Source organism: Acinonyx jubatus, chromosome E2 (assembly GCF_027475565.1).
Source record: "Acinonyx jubatus isolate Ajub_Pintada_27869175 chromosome E2, VMU_Ajub_asm_v1.0, whole genome shotgun sequence".
Taxonomy (NCBI): Eukaryota; Metazoa; Chordata; class Mammalia; order Carnivora; family Felidae; genus Acinonyx; species Acinonyx jubatus.
Window position 1 is genome coordinate 38,628,000 of NC_069396.1, and position 21,578 is coordinate 38,649,577.

Below are 21,578 nucleotides of genomic sequence, written 5' to 3' on the forward strand. Positions count from 1 at the left end.
CAACGTTATATTCGTTTCAGGTATAAAATATAGTGAATCAACATTTTTGTATATTACTCAGTGCTGATTACAATAAGTGTACTCCCTTCATCTATTTAACCCGTCCTCACTGCCCTCCACTCTGGTAACCACCATTTGTTCTCTACATTTAACAGTCTGGTTTTTTAAAATTTTTTCAATTAAAATTTTTTTAATGTTTATTTTTCAGAGAGAGGGAGAGAGAGAGAGAGTGTGTGAGCAAGGGAGGGGCAGAGGGGCGGGGGGAGACACAGAATCTGAAGCAGGCTCCAGACTCCAAGCTGTCAGCACAGAGCCCAACGCAGGGCTGGAAATCATGAACCACAAGATTATGACTTGAGCCGAAGTCGGACACTTAACCAACTGAGCCAACCAGGTGACCCATTAACAGTCTGGGTTTTTTTTTTTTTAACTGTTTGTCTTTTTTTCCCCTCCATTTGTGTGTTTTGCTTCTTAAATTCCACATATGAGTGAAATCATATGGTATTTGTCTTTCCCTGACTGACTTCCTCACTTAGCAGTATACTCTAGCTCATTTCATGTTTTTGCAAATGGCAAGATTTCATTTTTTTGGCTGAGTAATATTCGTGTGTGTGTGTGTGTGTGTGTGTGTACCGCATCTTCTTTATCCATTCATCTATCAACGGACACTTGGGTTGTTTCCATATCTTGGCTATTGTGAATAATGCTGCGGTAAACATAGGATGCATATATCTTTTTGAATGAATGTTTTCATTTCCTTTGTGTAAATAGCCAGTAGTGGAATTACTGGGTCATATGATAATTCTATCTTTAATTTTTTGAGCAAGCCCCATATTGTTTTCCACAGTGGCTACACAAGTTTGCATTTCTACTAACAATGTACAAAATTCCTTTTTCGCACATCCTCACCAACACTTGCTGTTTCTCGTGTTGTTGATTTTAGTCATTCTGACAGTTTTGAAGTGATATCTCATTGTGGCTTTGGTTTCCATTTCCCTGATGATCAGTGATGTTGAGCTAAAATGTTCATATTACCCAAAGTAATCCACACATCTAATGCAATCCCTATCAAAAGACCAAGAGCATTTTTCACAGAGCTAGGACAAATAATCCTAAAATGTTCATGGAACTGCAAAAGACCCTGAATAGTCAAAGTAATCTTGAGAAGGAAGAACAAACCTGGAGATACCGCAATCCCGGATTTCAAGATATACAACAAAGCAGTAGTAATCAAAACAACATGGTACTGGCACACAAACAGACACATAGATCAATGGAACAGAACAGAGAGCCCAGAAATAAACACACGATTATATAGTCAAATTAATCTTGGACACAGAGAGCAAGAACATGCAATGGGAAAAAGTTTTTACACAAATGGCGTTGGGAAAACTGGATGGCTACATGCAAGAGAATGAGACTGGGCCACTTTCTTACACCATACACAAAAAATAAACTCAAATGGATTAAAGACCTAAATGTGACACCTGAAGCCATAAAAATCCTAGAAGAAAGTACAGGCAGTAATTTCTCTGACATCAACCATAGCGACATTTTTCTAGATATGTCTTCTGAGGCAAGGGGGATTAAAAGAAAAATAAACTGTTGGGACCGCATCAAAACAAAAAGCTGTTGGCACGGAGACGAAAATAATCAACAAAACAAGAAGACAACCTACTGAATGGGAGAAGGTATTTACAAGTGACATATCTTATAGGGAGTTAACACTACTTGTAAATTTAAAAAAGAGAAACAACTGTGTAGACCCTAAAAATGGCTAGGGAGGCAGGTGGTTCACCCATCTAGATGACCCCTTATTCCAATTGTAGAAGCTTGGTTTTGCCGTCTGAAAAATGGGATTAGTTTTGCCTTGCCTTTGCCTGTCTCTGATCCTCCCAGGTTGTGTGAAGACGGGTTTGCTTGTGCTCGTGTGGAGCTCCAGGCCCTCAGCACAGGCCAGCACTGTCAGGAGGCATTAGAGGGAAGCTAGGGAAAGTAATTCTTCAGTCCCTGAGGTTGCTTTTACATTATGATGATATATGGTATATGTTGCTACAATGCCCAGGGCGCACTTACGGGGAGGACGGACCAGGAAGCCCTGAGGGCTGGGAGGGCCACCAGGTCAATAATATATGCAGCTGGCAGAAGAGAACACCGACCTCACTTCCTCCAGAGAATAGATGACTCTAACCCTGGAGTCCTGGTTTGCATGTAAATAATGAGCAATGGTACCACTTGGCTGCTTGTATCGCTGAGGACAGAGTGAAACAAGAATGAGAGAGACAAATTAGAAAAATATGAGGGCACCACTTATAGATCTGTGCAAGGAAGTATAATTCATCAGCTCAATTTTGCTCTCTCTAGAAACACAGCACAGTGTTGGTACGTTTCTATACCCGAGGTCAAAAAAAATTTTTTTTTCTTGGTATGATGATTATCAAGTAACAAAAAATTAATCATAAGCTTCTCAGGAGGCAGACCGATGCATCAGTTACAACATTTGGCAATGGAGCCCTTTATAACCCCACCTGGCACGAAGCGGTCACCCCATGATGACTCCGTTGGTAATACCCTGGGAAGTGGCTGAGGGTATGTGATTTGGGGACGTTGGGTTCTCTCTCTAAGCCTGGTTACAGGCAGCAGCCTAGGGTCTGCTCCATCTGGAAGCTCCTGGTTTGCTTTTTAAAACATTTTCTTAAGGACAGCCAGCCCTTCATGTGCCCTGCATTTCCCGTGCTAGCACAGAGTGCAGTGTGCCACTGATGCTTCCCCTGACACTTAAAAATTGCTTTTAATTGACAATTTTTAGAGCAGTTTTAGGCTCATCACTAAATTGAGAAGATACAGAGATTACCAACATGCCCCTCCAGCCCCCACGCATGCACAGCACTCCTCCATTATTAACGTCCCCCACCAGCGTGGTACATTTGTTACAACTGGTGAACGTACATTGACATATAACCACCAAAGTCTTTTGTTTATTTTAGAGTTCACTCTTGGTGTTGTACATCCTGTGGGTTTGGGACAAATGCATAATGACATGTATCCATCATCATGGTATCCTATAGAACAGTTCCACTGCCCTCAAAATCCTCTGTGCTCCCTCCCTGATTCATCCCCTCCCCCAACCCCAAAACTCCTGGTAACCACTGGTCTATTTTTTTGTCTCCATAGTTTTGCCCTTATCAGAATGTCATGTAGTTGGAATCATACAGTATGTGGCTTTTTCAAATTAGCTTCTTTTACCTGGTAACATGCCCTTAAGTTCCTCCCATGTTTTTGCATGCCTTGATAGCTCATTTCTTCTTAGTGTTTGAATAACATTCCATTGTCTGGATGTACCACAGCTTACTTGTCCATTTACCTAGTGACGGGCATCTTGGTTACTTTCAAATATTTTCAATTATGAATACAGCTGTTATAAACATTTGTGTGTGGGTTTTGTGTGAACATGTTTTCAACTCCTTTGGGCAAATATCAAGGAGTGTGATTGCTGGATTGTATGGTAAGGGTATGTTTAGTTTTGCAAGAAATTGCCAAGCTGTCTTCCAGAATGACTACACTGTTTTGTACTCCCACCAACAACGAATGTGAAATCTTGTTGCTCCATACCTTTGCCAGCATTTGGTGCTGTCAGTGTTTCAGATTTTGGTCATCCTAATAGGTATGTAGTGGTATTTTTTTGTTCACACTCTACTTTTTTATTATGGAAAATATAAACATATGCAGGAGTAGATGGGAAAGTATAATACTCCCTTCTCCATATCCATCCCCCAACTTTTCCTATTATCAATTCATGGCCATTTTGCTTCATCTCTACCTGTACCTCCTCCTCTTTCCTCTTTACATGCCCACAGGCTGGGGAACTGGGTGTCTTGGCGAGAAATCCAGCCTTGCGCAAGATTCCAGGGCACAGAAAGCCAGGCCTGAATCATGATGAGCCCATGACCTTGTCAATGCCAGGGAAAGAGGGAAACCCAGGCCAGAGAAGAAAAAACCCGAGAAGCCACAAGAGCCATCTTCAAATTTTGGCAAGACAATCAAGGAGCAGGGGAAACTGATTTTGAAAGCTCGAACTCCAGGGAGACAAATTTGGGGTATAACTTAAGGAAAAATGTTCAAAACACAGAAAATAGTATGGAACGGTATTCACCAAACGCTGATACCAATGGTGACCATGTCCAGAGCAAGCGCCCCCTCACTGGCGATGTGTTCGGCTGGAGCACGATTGCCCACTCTGGACAATTGGAAGAACCACTCGGGAGCTTATTGAAATACAGATATCATGCATGCGTGCAGGTCTGGAGGAGGGCCCAATAGTTGTTTTTTTTTTTTAATTTCATAACATTTAAATCTTGACTGGATATTGGATGATATTGACATTATTAATTTCCAGCAGATGTTGAGACGATGCTCAACATCACTAATCATCAGGGAAATGCAAATCAAAACTACAATGAAGTATCATGGCACAACTGTTAGGATGGCTAGTCTCAAGAAACAAAAGATAAAGAATGTCAGAGAAGATGGTGCGGCTGGGTGGCTCAGTCGTTTGAGCGTCTGACTCTTGATTTCGGCTCAGGTCATGAGCTTATGGTTTGTGAGATTGAGCCCTGCTTTGGGCTCTGCGCTGGTGGCATGGAGCCTGCCTAGGATTCTCTCTCCCTCTCTATCTCTCTGCCCTTACCCTGCAATCACATGTGTGCGCAATGCTCTCTCAAGGTAAATAAACTTAAAAAAAAAAAAAAAAGTAAGTGTTGGTGAAGATGTGGAATGATTGGAACCCTTGCGCAGTGTTGGTAGAAATGTAAATGGTACAGCTGCTATAGAAACAGTGTGAAGTTTTCTCAAAATTATGAAAGAAGTGAAATGGAGATCTCCTAGGTATCTGTGGTCTCATGTTCATTGCAGCGTTATTCACGATAGCCAAGATGTGTAAACAACCTAAATGTCTATCTATGGATAAAGGAATAAAGAAATACACATGCAATGAAATATTCAGCTTTTATTTATTTTTTATTTTTTATTTTTTTGAAAAAAAAAGTGAACGGGGTAGGGGCAGAGAGTGAGGGAGACGCAGAATCTGAAGCAGACTCTAGGCTCTGAGCTGTCAGCACAGAGCCCCACGCAGGGCTAGAACCCATGTATCATGAGATCATGACCTGAGCCGAAGTCGGACGCTTAACTGACTGAGCCACCCAGGCAACTTTCAGATTTATTTTTTTAAGTTTATTTTGAGAGATAGAGCCCACGTGCACGAGTGGGGCAGAGGCAGAGAGAGAGGGAGAGAAAGAGAACCCCAAGCAGTTTAGGCACTGTCAGTGAGGAGCCCCATACCGGTCTCCATCCCAGGAACCGTGAGGTCATGACCTGAGCTGAAATCAAGTCAGATGCTTAACTGACTGAGCCACTCCACACCCTTTCTTCTTAAGTTTATTTGAAATATTCAGCTTTTAAAAAAGAAGGAAATCCTGCCATTCACAACTGGATGGACCTTGAGGACATTATGTGAAGTGAAACAAGCCAGGCACAGAAGGACAAATACTGCATGATCCCATTCATATGAGTGGGAGTAGGGGCTGGAGGGAGGACGACATGAGAAATTGCCATTCAACAGGTATAAAGCTTCAATTACGTCAGCTGATTACAGTTCTAGAAACAGTGTCCACAGTTAACAATACTGTATTGTGCACTTAAAAAGTCTGTTAGTGTTAAGCGTTCTTATTAAACATTCTTACCATGTTAAAGGTTCTTACCACGATTTTAAAAAAGGAATGATTATGGGGCGCCCTGGGTGGCTCAGTCAGTTAAGCGTCCGACTTCGGCTCAGGTCATGGTCTCACGGTTCGTGGGTTCGAGCCCCGCGTCGGGCTCTGTGCTGACCGCTCAGAGCCTGGAGCCTGCTTCGAATTCTGTGCCTCCGTCTCTCTCTGCCCCTCCCTCCTGCTCATGCGCTCTCTCTCTGTCTCTCAAAAATAAATGTTAAAAAAAAAGTTAAAAAAAGAAAAGGAATGGGTATAACCATTTTTCCTTACATGTGATGATGTTCTGGTTATATTTTTAGAAAAAGTCTTTATCCCTTTGAGATACATGAGGAAATAGGTACAGGTGGAATGACATAATGTAGGGATTTGTTTCGAAATAACTAGGTGGGTAGGCAGTAGGTGGGGGTACAGATGAAACAAAACTAGACTGAGTTGATCGTTGAAGCTGGGTGATGATGTGGAGTTCCTTATGCTGTTCTGCTTTATTGGTTTGAAATGTTCCACAAGAAAAAAAAAAAAAATCAGGGCGCCTGGCTGGCTCAGTCAGTGGAGCATGCGATGCTTTATCTCAGGGTCGTGAGTTCAAGCCCCACACGGGCATGGAGCCCGTGATTCTGATGATCCACCGGAGGTGGGAACCCCCAGCTTGGCTGGTCTGCAGTCTGCCTCCCAGTTACTGTTCTCTGATGCTGCACAGGGCAGGAGTGAGGATAAGTAGCCAGGCCTGGGCCATGTTCCCACCCCAGCTGGAGGCAGCTGGGAGGAGGAGCCGTGAGGTACACGAACATGAAAAGGGTCTGGGGAAAACCTTGCAGACGCTATTTGTGCAGTCACCTGACCTGCATTCAACCGGGAATAGCATTATGCATTTGTTTATTCAACAATTATCTACTGAGCTCCTACTCTGTGCCAGGCACCGTGCCAAGTTGTACCGATACGATTCTCAAAGTGTGGTCCCCCAGGGATCCCTGAGATACTTCCAAGCAGTCTACAGGGTCAAAACTGTTTTACAACTTACGATGATTTATGGTAATACTAAGATGTGGTTTGCCTTTTACACTCTTTTGACACTTGCGCCGATGGGTGCAAGAACAGTATGAGTAAAGCTGGGGACACCCGGCCGCTCACCACACTGCCAGTGGTCATCGCGTCCTTCACGCCGCTAGCTCGCAACCACCACCACACCAACTAAAAATCCACTTCTACTCAAGAAAGTCCTTGATGAAGCAGTAACAATCTTTGTTAGTAAACGGCGGTCACTGGGGACTCATCTTTTTAAGATTTTGTGTGACAAATGCAGAGCACATACAGAGCAGTCTTGCCACCTGGGTGACGGTCTCCAGGTGAGTGCTGTGCAGGTGTTTACGTGGTGAGCTGAAGCAGCTGCTTTTTGTTTTTGGTTTTTGTTTTTGTTTTTTTCATGGAACATCATTTTCACTTCAAAGAAAGCCCGACACATAAAACTATGGCTACACAGACCTGGTTGTTTGGCAGACATTTTCTGCAAAATGAATAAAATGAGCCTGTCACATCAAAGAAAACAACTGGTGTTTGTGTGGCCGATGATAAAATTCAGGATTTCAAGTTAAATATTAGACTTATGTAAAAACTCTACCACCATGAGCTTGACAGCTTCTCAATAGGTAGAGACTTTTCTGACGAGATCAGCGGTGAGATTTAAAAATTTGATTTTTGATAGCGTAGAGTCACTTCGACATTCAGAAGCTCTAAATAACTTAATGAGCCAACGTTTTCCAAATGACCAGTGCGCGGTGTTATGAAATCCGTTCAAAGTGCACGATGGATATTGCACAGTTCTTTTCCACTCGGCATGTAGAGTGAGGAATAGCGTTGTTCCCACTCTAGCAGCAAGAAAAAGCCAGGTACGCTACCAAATCAAGAATGTGCTTTGATCTGGGGCCCCTTGGGTGGCTCAGTTGAGCGTCTGGGTGGCTCAGTTAAGCCTGGGTGGCTCAGTAAAGTCTCCAGCTCTTGATTTTGGCTCAGGTCATGGTCTCACAGTTTGTGAGATTGGGCCCTGCGTCCATCGTGCTGTGCACTGACAACACAAAGCCTGCTTGGGATTCTCTCTCTCTCTCTCTCTCTCTCTCTCTCAATCTCTCTGCCCCTCCCCTGCTTATGCTCTTTCTCTCTCTCAAAATAAATATTTAAAAATATATATGCTTCAGGGTGCCTGGGTGGCTCAGTCAGTAAGTTCCCGAATTTGGTTCAGGTCATGATCTCACAGTTTGTGAGTTTGAGCCCCACATCGGGTTCTCTGCCGTCAGCACAGAGCCCACTTTGGATCCTCTGCCTCCCTGTCTCTCTGCCCCTCCCCTGCTCAAGCACATGTGTATGCAAGCATTCTCTCTCTCTCAAAAAAAAAAATAAAAAAAAACCTAAAAAATATATATGCTTTTTTTTTTTTTTAAAGAATGTTCTTGATTTATCAGAGAGCTGAGGTTGCAGGACAGCAAAGTAGCTTGAAATCTAGGTAAAGACAAGAACCTACAGAGACGGGACGTGAACGCCTGTAGCTCCATGTACCATGCAAGGGGGAAAAAGAACTCACGTGTTGTTGTTAGCAAATTTTAGAGCCTCAGTGTGGACTTATGTAAGAATATAGAGCCCTGGGCCCTGTAGACTCAAGGGGACTTTCTAGAGACCTCTAGTACGTGCTTATGAGGTCTAGGGACAGAGCACTGTCTCTGGTAGAGAAAGCTGCCTTTGGTGGTGCAGGCCTGGAGGATAGGATTGGCCACTCTTGCAGAAAAGGCATGAAACACTTTCCAGACCCTTCTTCCAGACTCTGAATGGAACAAAACCCTAAGCTGTCAGAGGGAGGAGGGAATGGTTCACTGAAAAAGCTCTCTCTCGGAGATTCCAGGACAAGGCATCTATCAAATCACAATGGCAGTCAAGGATCAGAGCGTGGGGAGCACTTCTGATGTGTGGGTACACAGGGAAGGCCACAAACTGAGGGTGAGGCCACAGACCTTCCCAACCCCAAGCACAAGTTAGTGCTTAGGAATCTGAACCTGGTGTTACACCGACACAAACCATAGCAATGACAAAAACCGAAGCCGGATTGACTTCTTTTTTTTTTTTTTTTTTTTTTTTTTTAAGTTCATTGATTTATTTTGAGAGAGGCAGAGAAAGCACCAGTGGGAAAGGGGCAGAGAGAGAGGGAGAGAGAGAGTGTCGAGCAGACTCTGCTCTGTCAGTGCAGAGCCCGACACAGGGCTCAATGTCCTCAAGTGTCAGATCATGACCTGAACTGAAATCGAGAGTCGGACTCTTAACTGACTGAGCCACCCAGGCGCCCCAAACCCAGATGGACTTCTGACTCAGTTGCCTCAGCTGCCCACGTTAATGGCCAAGCGGAGGAGGGAGACTCAGTTCCAGGCCTACTTGCTGTTTCTTCAGCCTCCGCTATCCTGTGCAAGATGTTCAGCATCATTTTAAAAATTATGAGGCATATAAAAATGCCAGAAAAATGACACACCATCATGATTTAAAACTATCAACAGAATCGGCTTTTTACACTTGATCTTAGCCAAAAGGCCGAGAAGCGATAACAGAATCGGCTTTTTGATACCCAGTGAAAATCTTTCAACATTTTTAGTTTATTTTAATAAAAAGACTTTTTCAGACAAACGGAAGCTGAGAGAATGTGTTACCAGCAAACCTTCATCGGAAGACAAGTGAAAGAAAGGTTTTTAGGCAAAAGGAATATAGCATATATATTTGAGGAGAGGACTGTTATTACTTGAAGATGGATATGTAAGCATTAGGGAAATCATTAAATGAAATTTTAAAAAGAAGCATAAATGATCAGTAATAAAGAAAGGTATAATAGAAAATACTCAAGCCAAGAGTTGGCAGAAAAAAAAAAAAAGAGAGAGGAGAAAAAAGAAGAACAAAGACCAAACGAAATAAATAGAAAATAAGTGGATGGTGGATTTAAACCCAATTATATAAATAATTACATTAGATACAAATGATCTAAATATGTTTACTAAAAGATAGAGATTGTCAGATTGGATAAAAAAGCAAGACCTAACCATATGCTGTCTGCAAATAAATCCATTTTAAATGCACAGCACAAGGTAAACTAAAGAAGTTTAATGAAAAAGAGTGTAAAAAGTATACCAGTATGTTTCCAGATTCCACATTGTAAGTTTCCTTTAAGAAATTATCACTGGGGCACATGGGTGGCTTAGTCAGTTAAGCGTCCGACTCTTTTATTTTTTTAAATAATTTTTAAAAACTTTTTTTTTAAGTTTATTTATTTATTATTGAGAGAGAGAGAGAGAGAGAGAGAGAGGGAGAGAAAGCACAAGCTGGGGAGAGGCAGATAGAGAGGGAGACACAGAATCCGAAGCAGGCTCCAAGCTCTGAGCTGTTGGCAGAGTCCAACGTGGGGCTCGGACTCACAGACTGTGAGATCATCACCTGAGCCAAAGTCAGACACTTAACCGCCTGAGCCACCCAGGTGCCCCAAGTGTCCAACTCTTGATTGCAGCTTAGGTCATGATGTCATGGTTCATGAGTCCCACACCGGGTTCTGAGCTGGTAGTGTGGAGCCTACTTGGGATGTTTTCCCTCTCTCTCTCTGCCCCTCCCCTGCTCGTGCTCTCTCTGTCTCTCTCAAAATAAATAAACATTAAAAAAAAAAAAAGAAATTACCACTTACTGAGTTTTGGTATATTATCAAAGATTATCCACAATTATCTGAAAAAGCTATTAAAATACGTCTCCCTTTTGCAATTACATATCCTTGTGAGTCTAGATTTTCTTCATATTCTTCAACAGAAACAGCAGATGGAAGAAGATTGAAGGCAGAAATAGATCTGAGAATCCAATCGTCTGCTTTTAAGCCAGACATGACAGAGACTCGCAAAGCTGGAAAACCGTAAATTTAAAAAGCTACTTTTTAATAAGAATATTTTATTTATGCTAACGTAATATGAGCTTATAATTGTTACTTTTAAGTGAATTAATAAGCTTATATAAATTCTCTGTTTCAATTTATAGTAAATATCAACCAACCAATATAATACAACCAACCAACCAAAATAAATCAACAAAAACAAAAGGTCTTTGGTATCCTCGGTATTTTTAAGCATGTGAAGTGTCTCAGACCAATATATTTGAGAATGCTGCTCCATGGAAAAACAGAGATGGATGAGACAAAGGACCAGGAACAACTTACACTATTGTCAACATCTTCTTCAGCATCATCATCTACTGAATAATCAAATGATTCTGCTGTGCCAGGTCATATCTTAAGCTCTTTACATGCATCACCTCATTTAATCCTCACATCCACTCCCTGAGATGGGTGTAATTGCTATCACCCCATTTTCCATATCAGGAAAGTGAGGCTCAGAAAGGTTTAGTAACTTCCGCAAGGTCCCACAGCTACCGAGGGGGTAGATCCCAGGTCTGTCTGATTCCAGGGTATCACTAACGCTCTGGTCTTAGAGTAGGAGATGGGCACCTGTGGAGTTAAAGGTAATACATGCTTCCCACTCATTCATTTATTCTTTGGTAAATATCAACATCAATGTATGCCTTCTGTGCCTTAAAAGAGCCTAACCTGCTTTGGATAAAACAGTTCAGATGAAACATATACACAAGCACACACATACACATACCAAACCCTGGCATACATGGATAGCCTCATTTCTCTGGAAAAGAAAGGACCCTTTGGGGCGAGCTCCCTTCTCCGCAACCCTGGCAGTTACAAGGGCCCCCATTGTGATGTCTGGGCCCCATCAGAACTAAAGGCCATCAAAACACTAACATCTGTGGTCCTGATTCGTTCTTGGACTCACCGTTTGCTGAGGAATGGGTTTCTAAGGGGGCTAAAAAGACCTGGCCGGAGATGTCGTAGCCCCACCAATAAAAGGCCTGCGGTTCTCACGACAAGCCCCCTACGGCAGCTCTATTAAGCTCTATTAAGTGCCGTGCTGCCCAGGAGAGGCCCAAGCGGGGAGGGGAGGGGGGCGGGGCAAGACCCTGCAAAGAAATACGCCCCACCCTAGGAATCAGGGCGCTAGCGACCACAGGCGTGTTCACGTGGAATTGCAGCACTTGCTTGAGGCCCGGGACCTCAGCTCCCTCTAGAGAGAACAGAGCTGGGAAACAACCGGCCTCCTCTAGAAACCCCTGTGGTTCCCAGGGCTGCTCACAGCTTTTCCCCCAGTACCTTGATGCTGTGTGGGTTCCCTGCTGCCTCGGGGCATGTACCTCGTCCCTGCTGTTCACCCTGCCCAGCACGGGAAGCCTCAGTGCAGAAAACTCAGCGGTGTCCCAAGAGACACTTTGCAGGTGGATGAGTGTCGTACAGGTGGGTCTTACCCTTCAGACCAGGCCTTTCCACGCGCAGTGAAAAAGAGATGATTTTATGTGCTCCACAGGAAGACAGTTTTTGTCATTTTGTTTCGCCTTTTGCTTAACGACTACCATTGCAGCAGTAATGTTTCTTTTTGCTCCTTCTTCCTAAATACTGAATATCTAAAGTCGCCACTTCTTTTTTTTAATTTTTTTTTTAATGTTTATTCATTTCTAAGAGAGAGAGAGAGAGAGAGAGAGAGAGAGACAGCACGAACAGGGGAGGGGCAGAGAGAGAGGGAGACACAGAATCGGAAGCAGGCTTCAGGCTCCGAGCTGTCAGCACAGAGCCCGACGCGGGGCTTGAACCCACGAGCCGTGAGATCATGACCTGAGCCGAAGTCGGATGTTTAACCGACTGAGCCACCCAAGCACCCCATGAAACCGTCACTTCTAATAGATATGAAGGGTATGAAGAACTGTGTAGCCACCATCGTGCTTGAGAGAGAACGCAATGGCTTGTGCTCACCTCTCTTCCAATCCCCATCTTGGTGAACGCTCTCCTGAATCTTGTGTCTCTTGGGGATGGCTCCTGAACATTACCTCAGGCAGATGGGGATCTACTTCAGTTTGGGCTGTTCCTGATTTCTATAAATGGATTTCTACTCTATATATTCTATATGAATTTTCTTTCTTGAACAATTTAATACATTTTTTATCTGAGAGGTTATATGCTTTTACTGTGGGATTGGGTAAAAACATACATAACCAGCGCATAAGCTCATGATTTCATGGATATTATTGCTAAATTAAATCTTTACATTAAAAAATATGAGCTGAGTTAGATAAAAATATCAAGTAAATATTAGTACAGGTGGCAAATGGATATGGCAGAAAAAATGATGACATTGGAATGTGAATTAAATTCAGGAAACATGGTTTTAAGTAAAGACAGATACATCTAAAATTGCTCTGGAGTTTTGGAAAAATTGCTCTGTTGTCCTTTATAAGCCTAGGCTCCCTGTCACAAGCCCTAACTGGGCACGAGGAGAAGGCGTTTGGGTCTATGCTTACTCCTTTCTAGCTTCGGGCCACTTTCAGCCAGCCAGCTGGGTGGCTTCTTGCCTCCCTGGTCTCTGTTCCCTGCTGGCACTGCCCCCAAAGAATGGCCCTCTCCCAGCTCCTCAGTGCATGGCCCCGGGGCCAGCCCGTGCAACCCACCTTAGATCAAACTTTCTTCCTGGTCTCTGCTCTCGGGGTCCACTCACCCTCAGGTGGGAGACTGCATTCATGGCTCCATCCTTTACCATTCTCTATAGCCACGTCCTCTGCCAAGTAACTTTGCAGGGCTAACTGCATATGTGGGAGCACCTAGCTCCCACTCTGTTCAGTGGCTGTGCTCCACCCAGAGCAGGAAACTCTTCCATGAGGGAATCAAGCATTTCCACATCTTCACAAACATGCCCCATAGCTGGGCCAGTATAACCCTGCCTAACAGTGGGAAGAGGGGGCAGTGAGGGCAAATGGAGTCCTTTTTGCTCAGCCCAAGGAACAGAGGCGGCTAGCTCTGCTCCACAAACACCGTGGTCCCTCGCCACGCACTTCTCAGCAGACAGTCATGTCAGCGGGGACTGGAGCTGAGGCAAGACGAGAGTCTAGGGATGTGTTGTGTCCTGGGGATGCTGGGGGAGGCCTGGTGACATGTCCCTGGCCGGGACACAGAACCAGAATCCTCACGTCTGCCAAATTCTAGAGCCTTCTCTGTGTCACAGGTGGGTATTCTTTCTGGGCGACCCACCAGCTCTCTGCCGGGCTCCTTGAAAATCACCCTCCTGATGTTAACATGGTCTTTCTGCCCAGGACGTCACGCCCCTGAGGGGGTTCAGCCTGTGCATTGGGTGAGTTGAAGCTGACTTGTGTTATGGCTTCTCCTCTGCTGGGGTTCCATGTGAGCGCTTTATTTTGGCCACGCTTGTGCAGCCATTGGGGTGTTGTCATGACTCTGCTCGTTTCTCCACAAGCAGAGGCAAAGTCACTTGCCAGGTTGGGAGCTCCTCGCTATTGTTCTACGTACCGGCTCTGTAAAGAAATATGTGTGTTGTAGCACATTTTTGCCATATTATAGCCACCAACCGTCCACTCCCTGGTCCCAATGACATTGATTTCCTCCTGGCGAATATCCTCCCTCTCACTGTGGGAACCAGAGGGGCCAAGGCCTCCCTCTCCCAGTCCTGGGACAACCGGACTTTGTCCTGGAACAGTGAGTTAGTGACGCAGGCACTGATGGGGCGGCCGGATGCTCCCATGCTTGCTCTCTCGGGCAGAGGCAGCAGTGGCTGCTGGCCAGGCTTGTGCCTGTGTGAGCCACGCTGGAGTGGCATTCCTTCTGTTCACTGTCCCCCATCCCGCTCCCTCCCCACTCAGCCCTGCTAACCCTTTAGATGAGTGTTACCTATGTTTAAACTTCATCCAAACGGACTTACCCAGTATGTGCCCCTGGGTCTCCCTTCTCCCATCCAGTGTCATGTCAGTTCATACGGTATTTTCATCAGAGCTGCCTATATAACTTGTGGGACTCAGTGCAAAATGAAAATGCAGGACCCCTTGTTCAAAAATTAAGAATTTGAAGATGGTGACAACAGAGCATAAGTCCGGTCGAGGGCCTTTCGGAGTGCCTGTGGGACCACCACACGCTCCATGAAGCTGGCCCTGACTTCAGTCACCTGTCTGCTTGTGGGTCTTTGGGGGCAGAAGCTCCCACGTTGTGGCTGCCGTGATTGGAGCATGGGAAAGCCAGTGTTTCTTCAGGACTTTTATACCCTTAACCCATCGAGTCTCACAGAGGCCTTAAGGACTGCAGGGCTGGTGATCAGTGTAAGCATCAGGCCACTTCATAGATGCAGAGCTCAAACTAAAGATGCCACAGGACCACCCAAGTCCCACTGCGAGTGCAGGGCCTGAGACTTACCCCAGGGTCCTCCGGTTCCAGAGAGCCCCCTCTTGCCATTAAACCATGCCCAGCCTTGCTCGAGTCCCTGCTATGTGCCAAGTGCTGGATTCATGAGAAAGGGAAGAAATCCTCCTTGTCCACAGGAATTTACAATCCAAGTGGAAAGCAAAGACAGGACTTACACACATGAAAAATTATTAACCAAAACATTTCTTCCTTCGAGGACGGGGGCTTATAGCTGCAAGAACTATGGGTGCTTTCTGTCTCTCCAAGCAAGAGGAAGGGGAGGTCTGTGGGAGGACAGGAGACTAAGGGCAGGCAGATGTGGCCGTGACTCTGAAGACAGGGCCCCAGCCTGGCTCACACAATCTCAGTGCCTAGGACAGAGTGTGCTTAGCAGAGCTGGTCAAGGGCCAATCCCTGGATGTCCCAGGGATGGAGGTGGGAGGGTAGGGCCCTCCGGTTCCCAAAGTGGGATGCAGGAAATTCACCCTCTGTGGTTCTAGAAATGTTCTATTTTCTTGATATGGGAACTGGTTATGCAGGTATGCTGACTTCATGAAAATTCATCAAGCTATGCATAGGATTTATGCATTTTTCCTCATGAACGTTGCACTTCAGTATCAGGTTAAGAGAAAATTTGTGAAAGGACCTGCATGTAGTTAAGGGAAATCTAGGATGCTGTGTTTAACCCACCCTTGGGTGCTCAGAGAAGATTTCCCAGAAGAGGGTCTGAAAAATGTCCTGAGGGAGGGAGCAAACGGTGAGGGTGGGGCTGTTCCTGGCAAAGGGGATGCATGCCTGTGATTTGGGAGGTGAGCAATGCATGGCTGGGGAGAGCATGGGCTGGTGGGTAGGACTGGCTCTGCCTTGGAGCTTGAGGAGGTGGGGAGGACAAGAGAGACAAAGGCCGGCCTGTGTGGGGCCTCCCAGGCCTGCCGAGTATGGGTTGCCATGAACGGTTGTGAGGGTTGTGAGCTTGAGACTCCAGTTGCAGGGGGTGGGGTAGATGGGGTGGGAAATGGGAGGCAGGGAGATGACCCTGAAAAGGCCACCAGACTTTGCTAAGTGAGCAGTGATGGCAGCTGGGCCTGGGAGAGTGTAGAATAGGGAATGAATCCCAGAGACCGCTTTTTCAAATGGTACGTTTGGGGGATATAACAAGCGACCACAAGTTCTTTGACATTTGTCCCATCAAGAGATGGAGTCTAATTGCCCATCTCTAGCGTGTGCGCTGGCCTCAGCGACTTGTTAGTGATGAACCGGATGAGGCTGAAGTGATGCTCAGTGACTTCTGGACCCGGACGAGATAAGGCAGTAAAACTCCCACCTGGCTCCCCTTCGGAAGCTGGCCACCATGCTGTAAGGAAGCCGGGGCCCCAGGCAGGTATTCCAGCTGGCCACTCCGCTGAGGTCCTGAGAGCTGCCCAGCTGACCCTGCCTCCCTCCAGAACTGTGCCTTATGCCACTACGTTTGGATGGTTTGTTGGCAGCAAGAAAACGACTCCCTTGATTGTCGGGCAGAATCAGCAGGGGAGCTTAAAAAATTCCCAACGCCCAGGCCAGATCCAAGCATTAATATTCTTTGGGGCTCCCAGATTTCAGCCAAGGTTGAGAACCATTACTGTAGACCAAACCTAAGGCTTGAGCAAAGGTTAGCTTCAGGAGATGGCTTCCCATTTCACCCCCTCCCCCTCGCCCAGCTTCCTTTTGTCCTTTTGGTTCTTGTCCCCCCCACAGCCCCCCCCCACTCCCATTTCCCTCTTTGGGCACATGAAAGTGAATTCTCTTATGCAGCAGGGAGGCTCCCAAGGCTGGGTGTGTTAATAGGATTGCCAGATAAAGTACAGGAGGCCCAGTTAGAGTTGAATTTCAGGTAAACAGTGAATTTGTTTTTAGTACACGTATGTTCCAAATGGTACATGGCCACAGTAGAAAATTATGTATTGTTATCTGAAATTCAAATTTTACTGAGCATTCTATACTTTTATTTGTGAAATCTGGCAACCGGAAGCATGAAGCCGGGTCAAGGTGATATTTGGGCTTCACCTGGGGACATCTGTAGATTCCTGAGTCCCTCAACAGCAGGGTAGGATACACCTCAGGAATCCTCAGGTCACTTCCCTTGTTAGAGGAAAGTGAGGCCTCAAAACAGGAAGTAATAAACCCAAAACAGGCTGTCCTTGATTTGCATGATATTGTCTAACCAAACCCACGCATATTGGCAAATGTATCAACATTTGCATGCAGGTTTTTATGTCAACGTAGATTTTTAGATCCGCTGGGGGATGTCTGGGAGTATGATTGCTGGGTTGTATGGTAAGTCTATGCTTAATTTTGTGCAAAAGTACCAAACTGTCTTCCAGAGGGGCTGCACCATTTTACATTCTCACCAGCAATAAGAGAGAGTTCCTTTGCTCCATAGCTTAGCCAGCAGTTGGTGTTGTCTCTTGTTTGGATGGTAGCCATTCTAACAGGTATGTAGTAGTGTCTCGTTATTTTAATTTGCATTTCCCCAATGACAAATTATGTTGAGCATCTTTTTATATGCTTATTTGCCATCTGTATATCTTTGGTGAAATGTCCAGATCTTTTGCCCATTTTTAAATTGGGCTGTTTTCTTATTGTCGAGTTTTAAGAATTCTTTATATACTCTAGATACAAGTCCTTTTTCAGACATATTGTTTGCAAATATTTTCTCCCAGTCTGTAGCTTGTTTTTTTCTCAACCTCTTAACAGTATATTTTGCAAATGTTTGTAACTTTGATAAAGTACAATCCATCAATTTTTTCATTGCCAAAATCAAGGTCACATGGATTTTTTTTCTTATGTTTCCTTCTAGAAGTTTTATAGGTTTGTATTTTGCATTTAAGTCTGTGATCTATTATGAGTTAATTTTGTGCAAAATATGAGGTATGAATAGAGCTTTTTTTTTTTTTTTTGCAAATAAACATCTAATTGTTCTAGCATCATTTATTAGAGAAACTATTCTTTCTCCATTGAACTGCCTTTGCACCTTTGTAAAAACTCAGTTGCTTATATTTGTACTTGACTATTTCCGGGCTCTCTATTTGCCCCATTGATGTGTGTCTATCTCTTTGCTATTATCACATTGCTGGGATTCCTGTAGCTTTACAGCACAATATACTACCATACACAATATACAGCACAATATATAATAGCATAGCTTTGAATTCAGGTATGTGAGTGTTTTTCGCTATGAGAGACCTACTTAAATGCACGTAAGAAGGTTGAAAGGAACCAGGGTCTTCTGAGATTGCTGCAGGCCAGCAGGTCACCTGCTGTCCCCAGAGTGGTACTGGGCTGAGTCAAGAGCAGCTGATCCTCTTGGGGGACCTGCTTTCAGCCTCATGGCCCAGCATCCCCACAGCCTTCTGTGCCTTTGTATCACTCTCCACTCTCTGCAGGCCTGTCTCAGCACCTCTGGCCCCAGCACTCTAGCTTACCCTCAACATGGGCCTCTCACAAACAACTGAGAGCTGTGTTTTTGGCTAGCACACAGTTTTGTTTTATTTCTTAAAGTTGAGTTAGTTGCTGATATTTTCACATTGGGTGATTTCACAAAGAAGTCCGGAAATCTGGCTTCTCCTGGAGAATGGGATCATGCTGGGCCTGAATCCCATGAGTTGGCTGGAGCTAAGTAGCAGTAGGTCCCTTGGGTGAACTGGATCTCTAGTCTGCCAGCCCCTCCAGCCCCCTTTGCTCAATTATGTAAGAGGGTCTGTCCCCTGCAGATCTCTGAGTGTATAATCTCTGGTCTCAGGCTTCAGGGTTCCAGTCTGGCAGAGAAAGCCAAGCAGTACAGTCAGTTGAGACATCTACCCCACAGAAACTGGGCAGTGGAGTGTGGCAGCCAGGTCTTTGACCAGAGGAATTTAATGACCAAGGCCCAGCTGATATGCTTGAAAGCCACTGCAAAGGCCATGCTTCCCATCTAATCACTGGGCATGGTGGGTATACTAAGTCAGGCCTGTTCCTGGGAGGCAGAGGACTCCTTTGATGGCCATCTTCAGCATGAAGGCTCCTCAAACCAGCCTTGTTGTACTTTCCTTAGAACTGCATTGCAATCTTAGATGCTTCTCCCCAAATTTCCTTTCTTCCTTCACTTGGCCTCAAGGCCTACACTATGGGCCAAAGTTCTTAAAACTTATGGCCCCCCTCCCCATTTTCCCTCACAGGTGTTTCTCTTATAAATTTTGTACATGTTGGTCTTGTTCGGGCATCTGCTTCTCAGAAAAACAGGTCTAACACAGGGGTGGGTGTCACTCAGCAGGTATGAAAGAAGCAGATTCTTGGAGAAGGGGCTCTGGCTGTGGTTAAGGCAGAGACCTTGAGCAACAGGCTCACCCCAACCTGTCCTTTGCTGGTAAAATGATAGAATTTAATAGGACCACAAATCTCCCCAGTCCCATCATGGCTTCTCTCTCCCCTCATGCTGATACCGTTCTGAGTCAGAAAGGCTCAGAGAAACCTCAGGGCCTGAGGTGGGCAGTGGAAGGGGGGTGCACAGCCATCAAGCCTAAAGTCCCAATTTGCCAACTAAATGACCCAACTAACCATCTTTACCAAACTCCTGTGAGTACACAAGGCATCACAGACATTTGCTTGATTTTTGGTCACCCAGCATCCCTCCCTCCTCTTTTGGTACTGGTGCCTGAGTTTTGGGGGCACGTGGGGCTGGGCGTCAGTCCAGCTTTTGCTGTTTTTCAGCCCCATGATTGGTTCAGGACAGGGCATGTGACCTAGTTCAGAGAGAATGAGATGCCCTGAGGCTTTTGCTGGGAAAACTGGGAGACTGATGCTTCTCTTTCTTACTCAGAGGAGGCAGAGGTCCCCGCTTGACCCTAGAAGTTGGGAGTCTGGAGCTCCCAGACACCTGAGAATAATGTAGATGCAGTAAAAGGCAGGGCCCTGAGAAGAGAAGCAAGCTCCGTTGTTGTTGTTTAGGACTCTTAATCAAGCCCAGCTGAAAGCTGAACCACTCCTGAACTTTTCAGAGTTGAGAGCCAATAAATTGTTTTTTAAATGAAGGCAGTTTGCAACAGATTTGCAGCTTAATAAATTCTAATTGACATAGGCATTTGATCATCCACTAAATGGGTCATTTAGGACTCTCATCTTTCTTCTTCCGGTATTATCACTTGAGGGTCGGCTAACTTCTACATCAGGGAAAAAGTAGGTTAAAAAAAATAAAAATTTTGAAAAGGTGAGGAATATCCAGGCTCCTGGGGGCCAGCAGCTCTTGTTGAAGGGCTGCAGCTTGCAGTGGGCATTTGAGGCTTTGCCTGTATAGCTTCCTCTCCTATGTTTTCAGATGTTCTCTGGGGAGACACCTTCTCTTACCCATACTCGTTATGTTTAGAATGGAGTTGGTCCATTCCTTCCTCTTGGGCTCTAGGCGTGGGCAATTAAGCCAGCCAATTTAGGAGGAAAGAGGTACCTTCTTCCCCCTGAGATTGCTCAATAAGTACAATGATGATTAGGAATGTTGGGAGCCTCCACGTGTAAGGAAACTTCAGAAGAAAGCTGACGCAGAAGAAAGCACAAAGAAGAGGAGAAAGACATATCCGTGATGCTCCTGGGTGTAGCCTTATCTGAAACTAACTTTCTGTAACTGAACTTTTCAGTTACATGAGGAAACAAAGCCCGTTGTTTTTTTTTCTTTCAGTGGGAAAATATAACATAAAATATATTATTTTAGCCATCTTTATACAATTCAGTGGCATTGGGTACATTCGCAATGTTGTGTAACATTTAACCAATGTTGTGTCACCACTCGTTCTAGAACTTTTATTACTCCCAACAGAAAAATTCTGTAACCATTAGGCAATGGCCCCCATCTCCCATCCCCCAACCAGGTCTTGGTGACTTCTTTTTTTTTTTTTTTAATTTTTTTTTTCAACGTTTATTTATTTTTGGGACAGAGAGAGACAGAGCATGAACGGGGGAGGGGCAGAGAGAGGGGGGACACAGAATTGGAAACAGGCTCCAGGCTCGAACTCACGGACCGCGAGATCGTGACCTGGCTGAAGTCGGACGCTTAACCAACTGCGCCACCCAGGCGCCCCTGGTGACTTCTAATCTACTTTATGTCTCCATCAATCGACCTGCTTTAGGTATTTCATATAAGTGGAATAATACAATATTTTTACCTTTGCAACTGGTTTATTTCACTTGGGTTTTCATAATTTCATATTAATTTTATATTACTTTATGCTTTCAAGGCTCATCAATGTTGTAGCATGGATCAGAACTTAATTCCTCTTTATGATGACTGAGTAACGTTCACATGCATATGTATACGCACAAAATATATACACACACCACATTTTGTTTATCCACTTATCTGTTGAGGGAAACTTGGATTTTTTTCACTTTTTGGCTGCTGTGAGTAATGCTGCTACGAACACAGATGTATTTGAGTATTTGTTTTCGGTTCTTTGGGGTATATGTCGAGGAGTGAAACTATTTGTTCATACGATCTGTGTTTAACTTTTTGAGAA

General features: G+C 44.8%; 1 protein-coding gene across 2 annotated transcripts in view; it reads left to right on the forward strand.

Annotated features, from left to right (window-relative positions):
* Window positions 1-13,874: 13,874 nt before the first annotated feature.
* Window positions 13,875-21,578, forward strand: part of URI1 (URI1 prefoldin like chaperone) — a 99,620-nt gene continuing 91,916 nt past the window's right edge. The window contains exon 1 of one of the 2 annotated variants that reach the window (XM_027044939.2): window positions 13,875-14,002. Coding sequence is in view for 1 of the 2 variants with exons in the window: in XM_053210894.1 (XP_053066869.1) it covers window positions 13,940-14,002 (63 nt within the window). In the remaining variant the exon portion in view is untranslated. The remainder of the gene's footprint in view (window positions 14,003-21,578) is intronic. The other variant, XM_053210894.1, reaches the window with a different exon arrangement.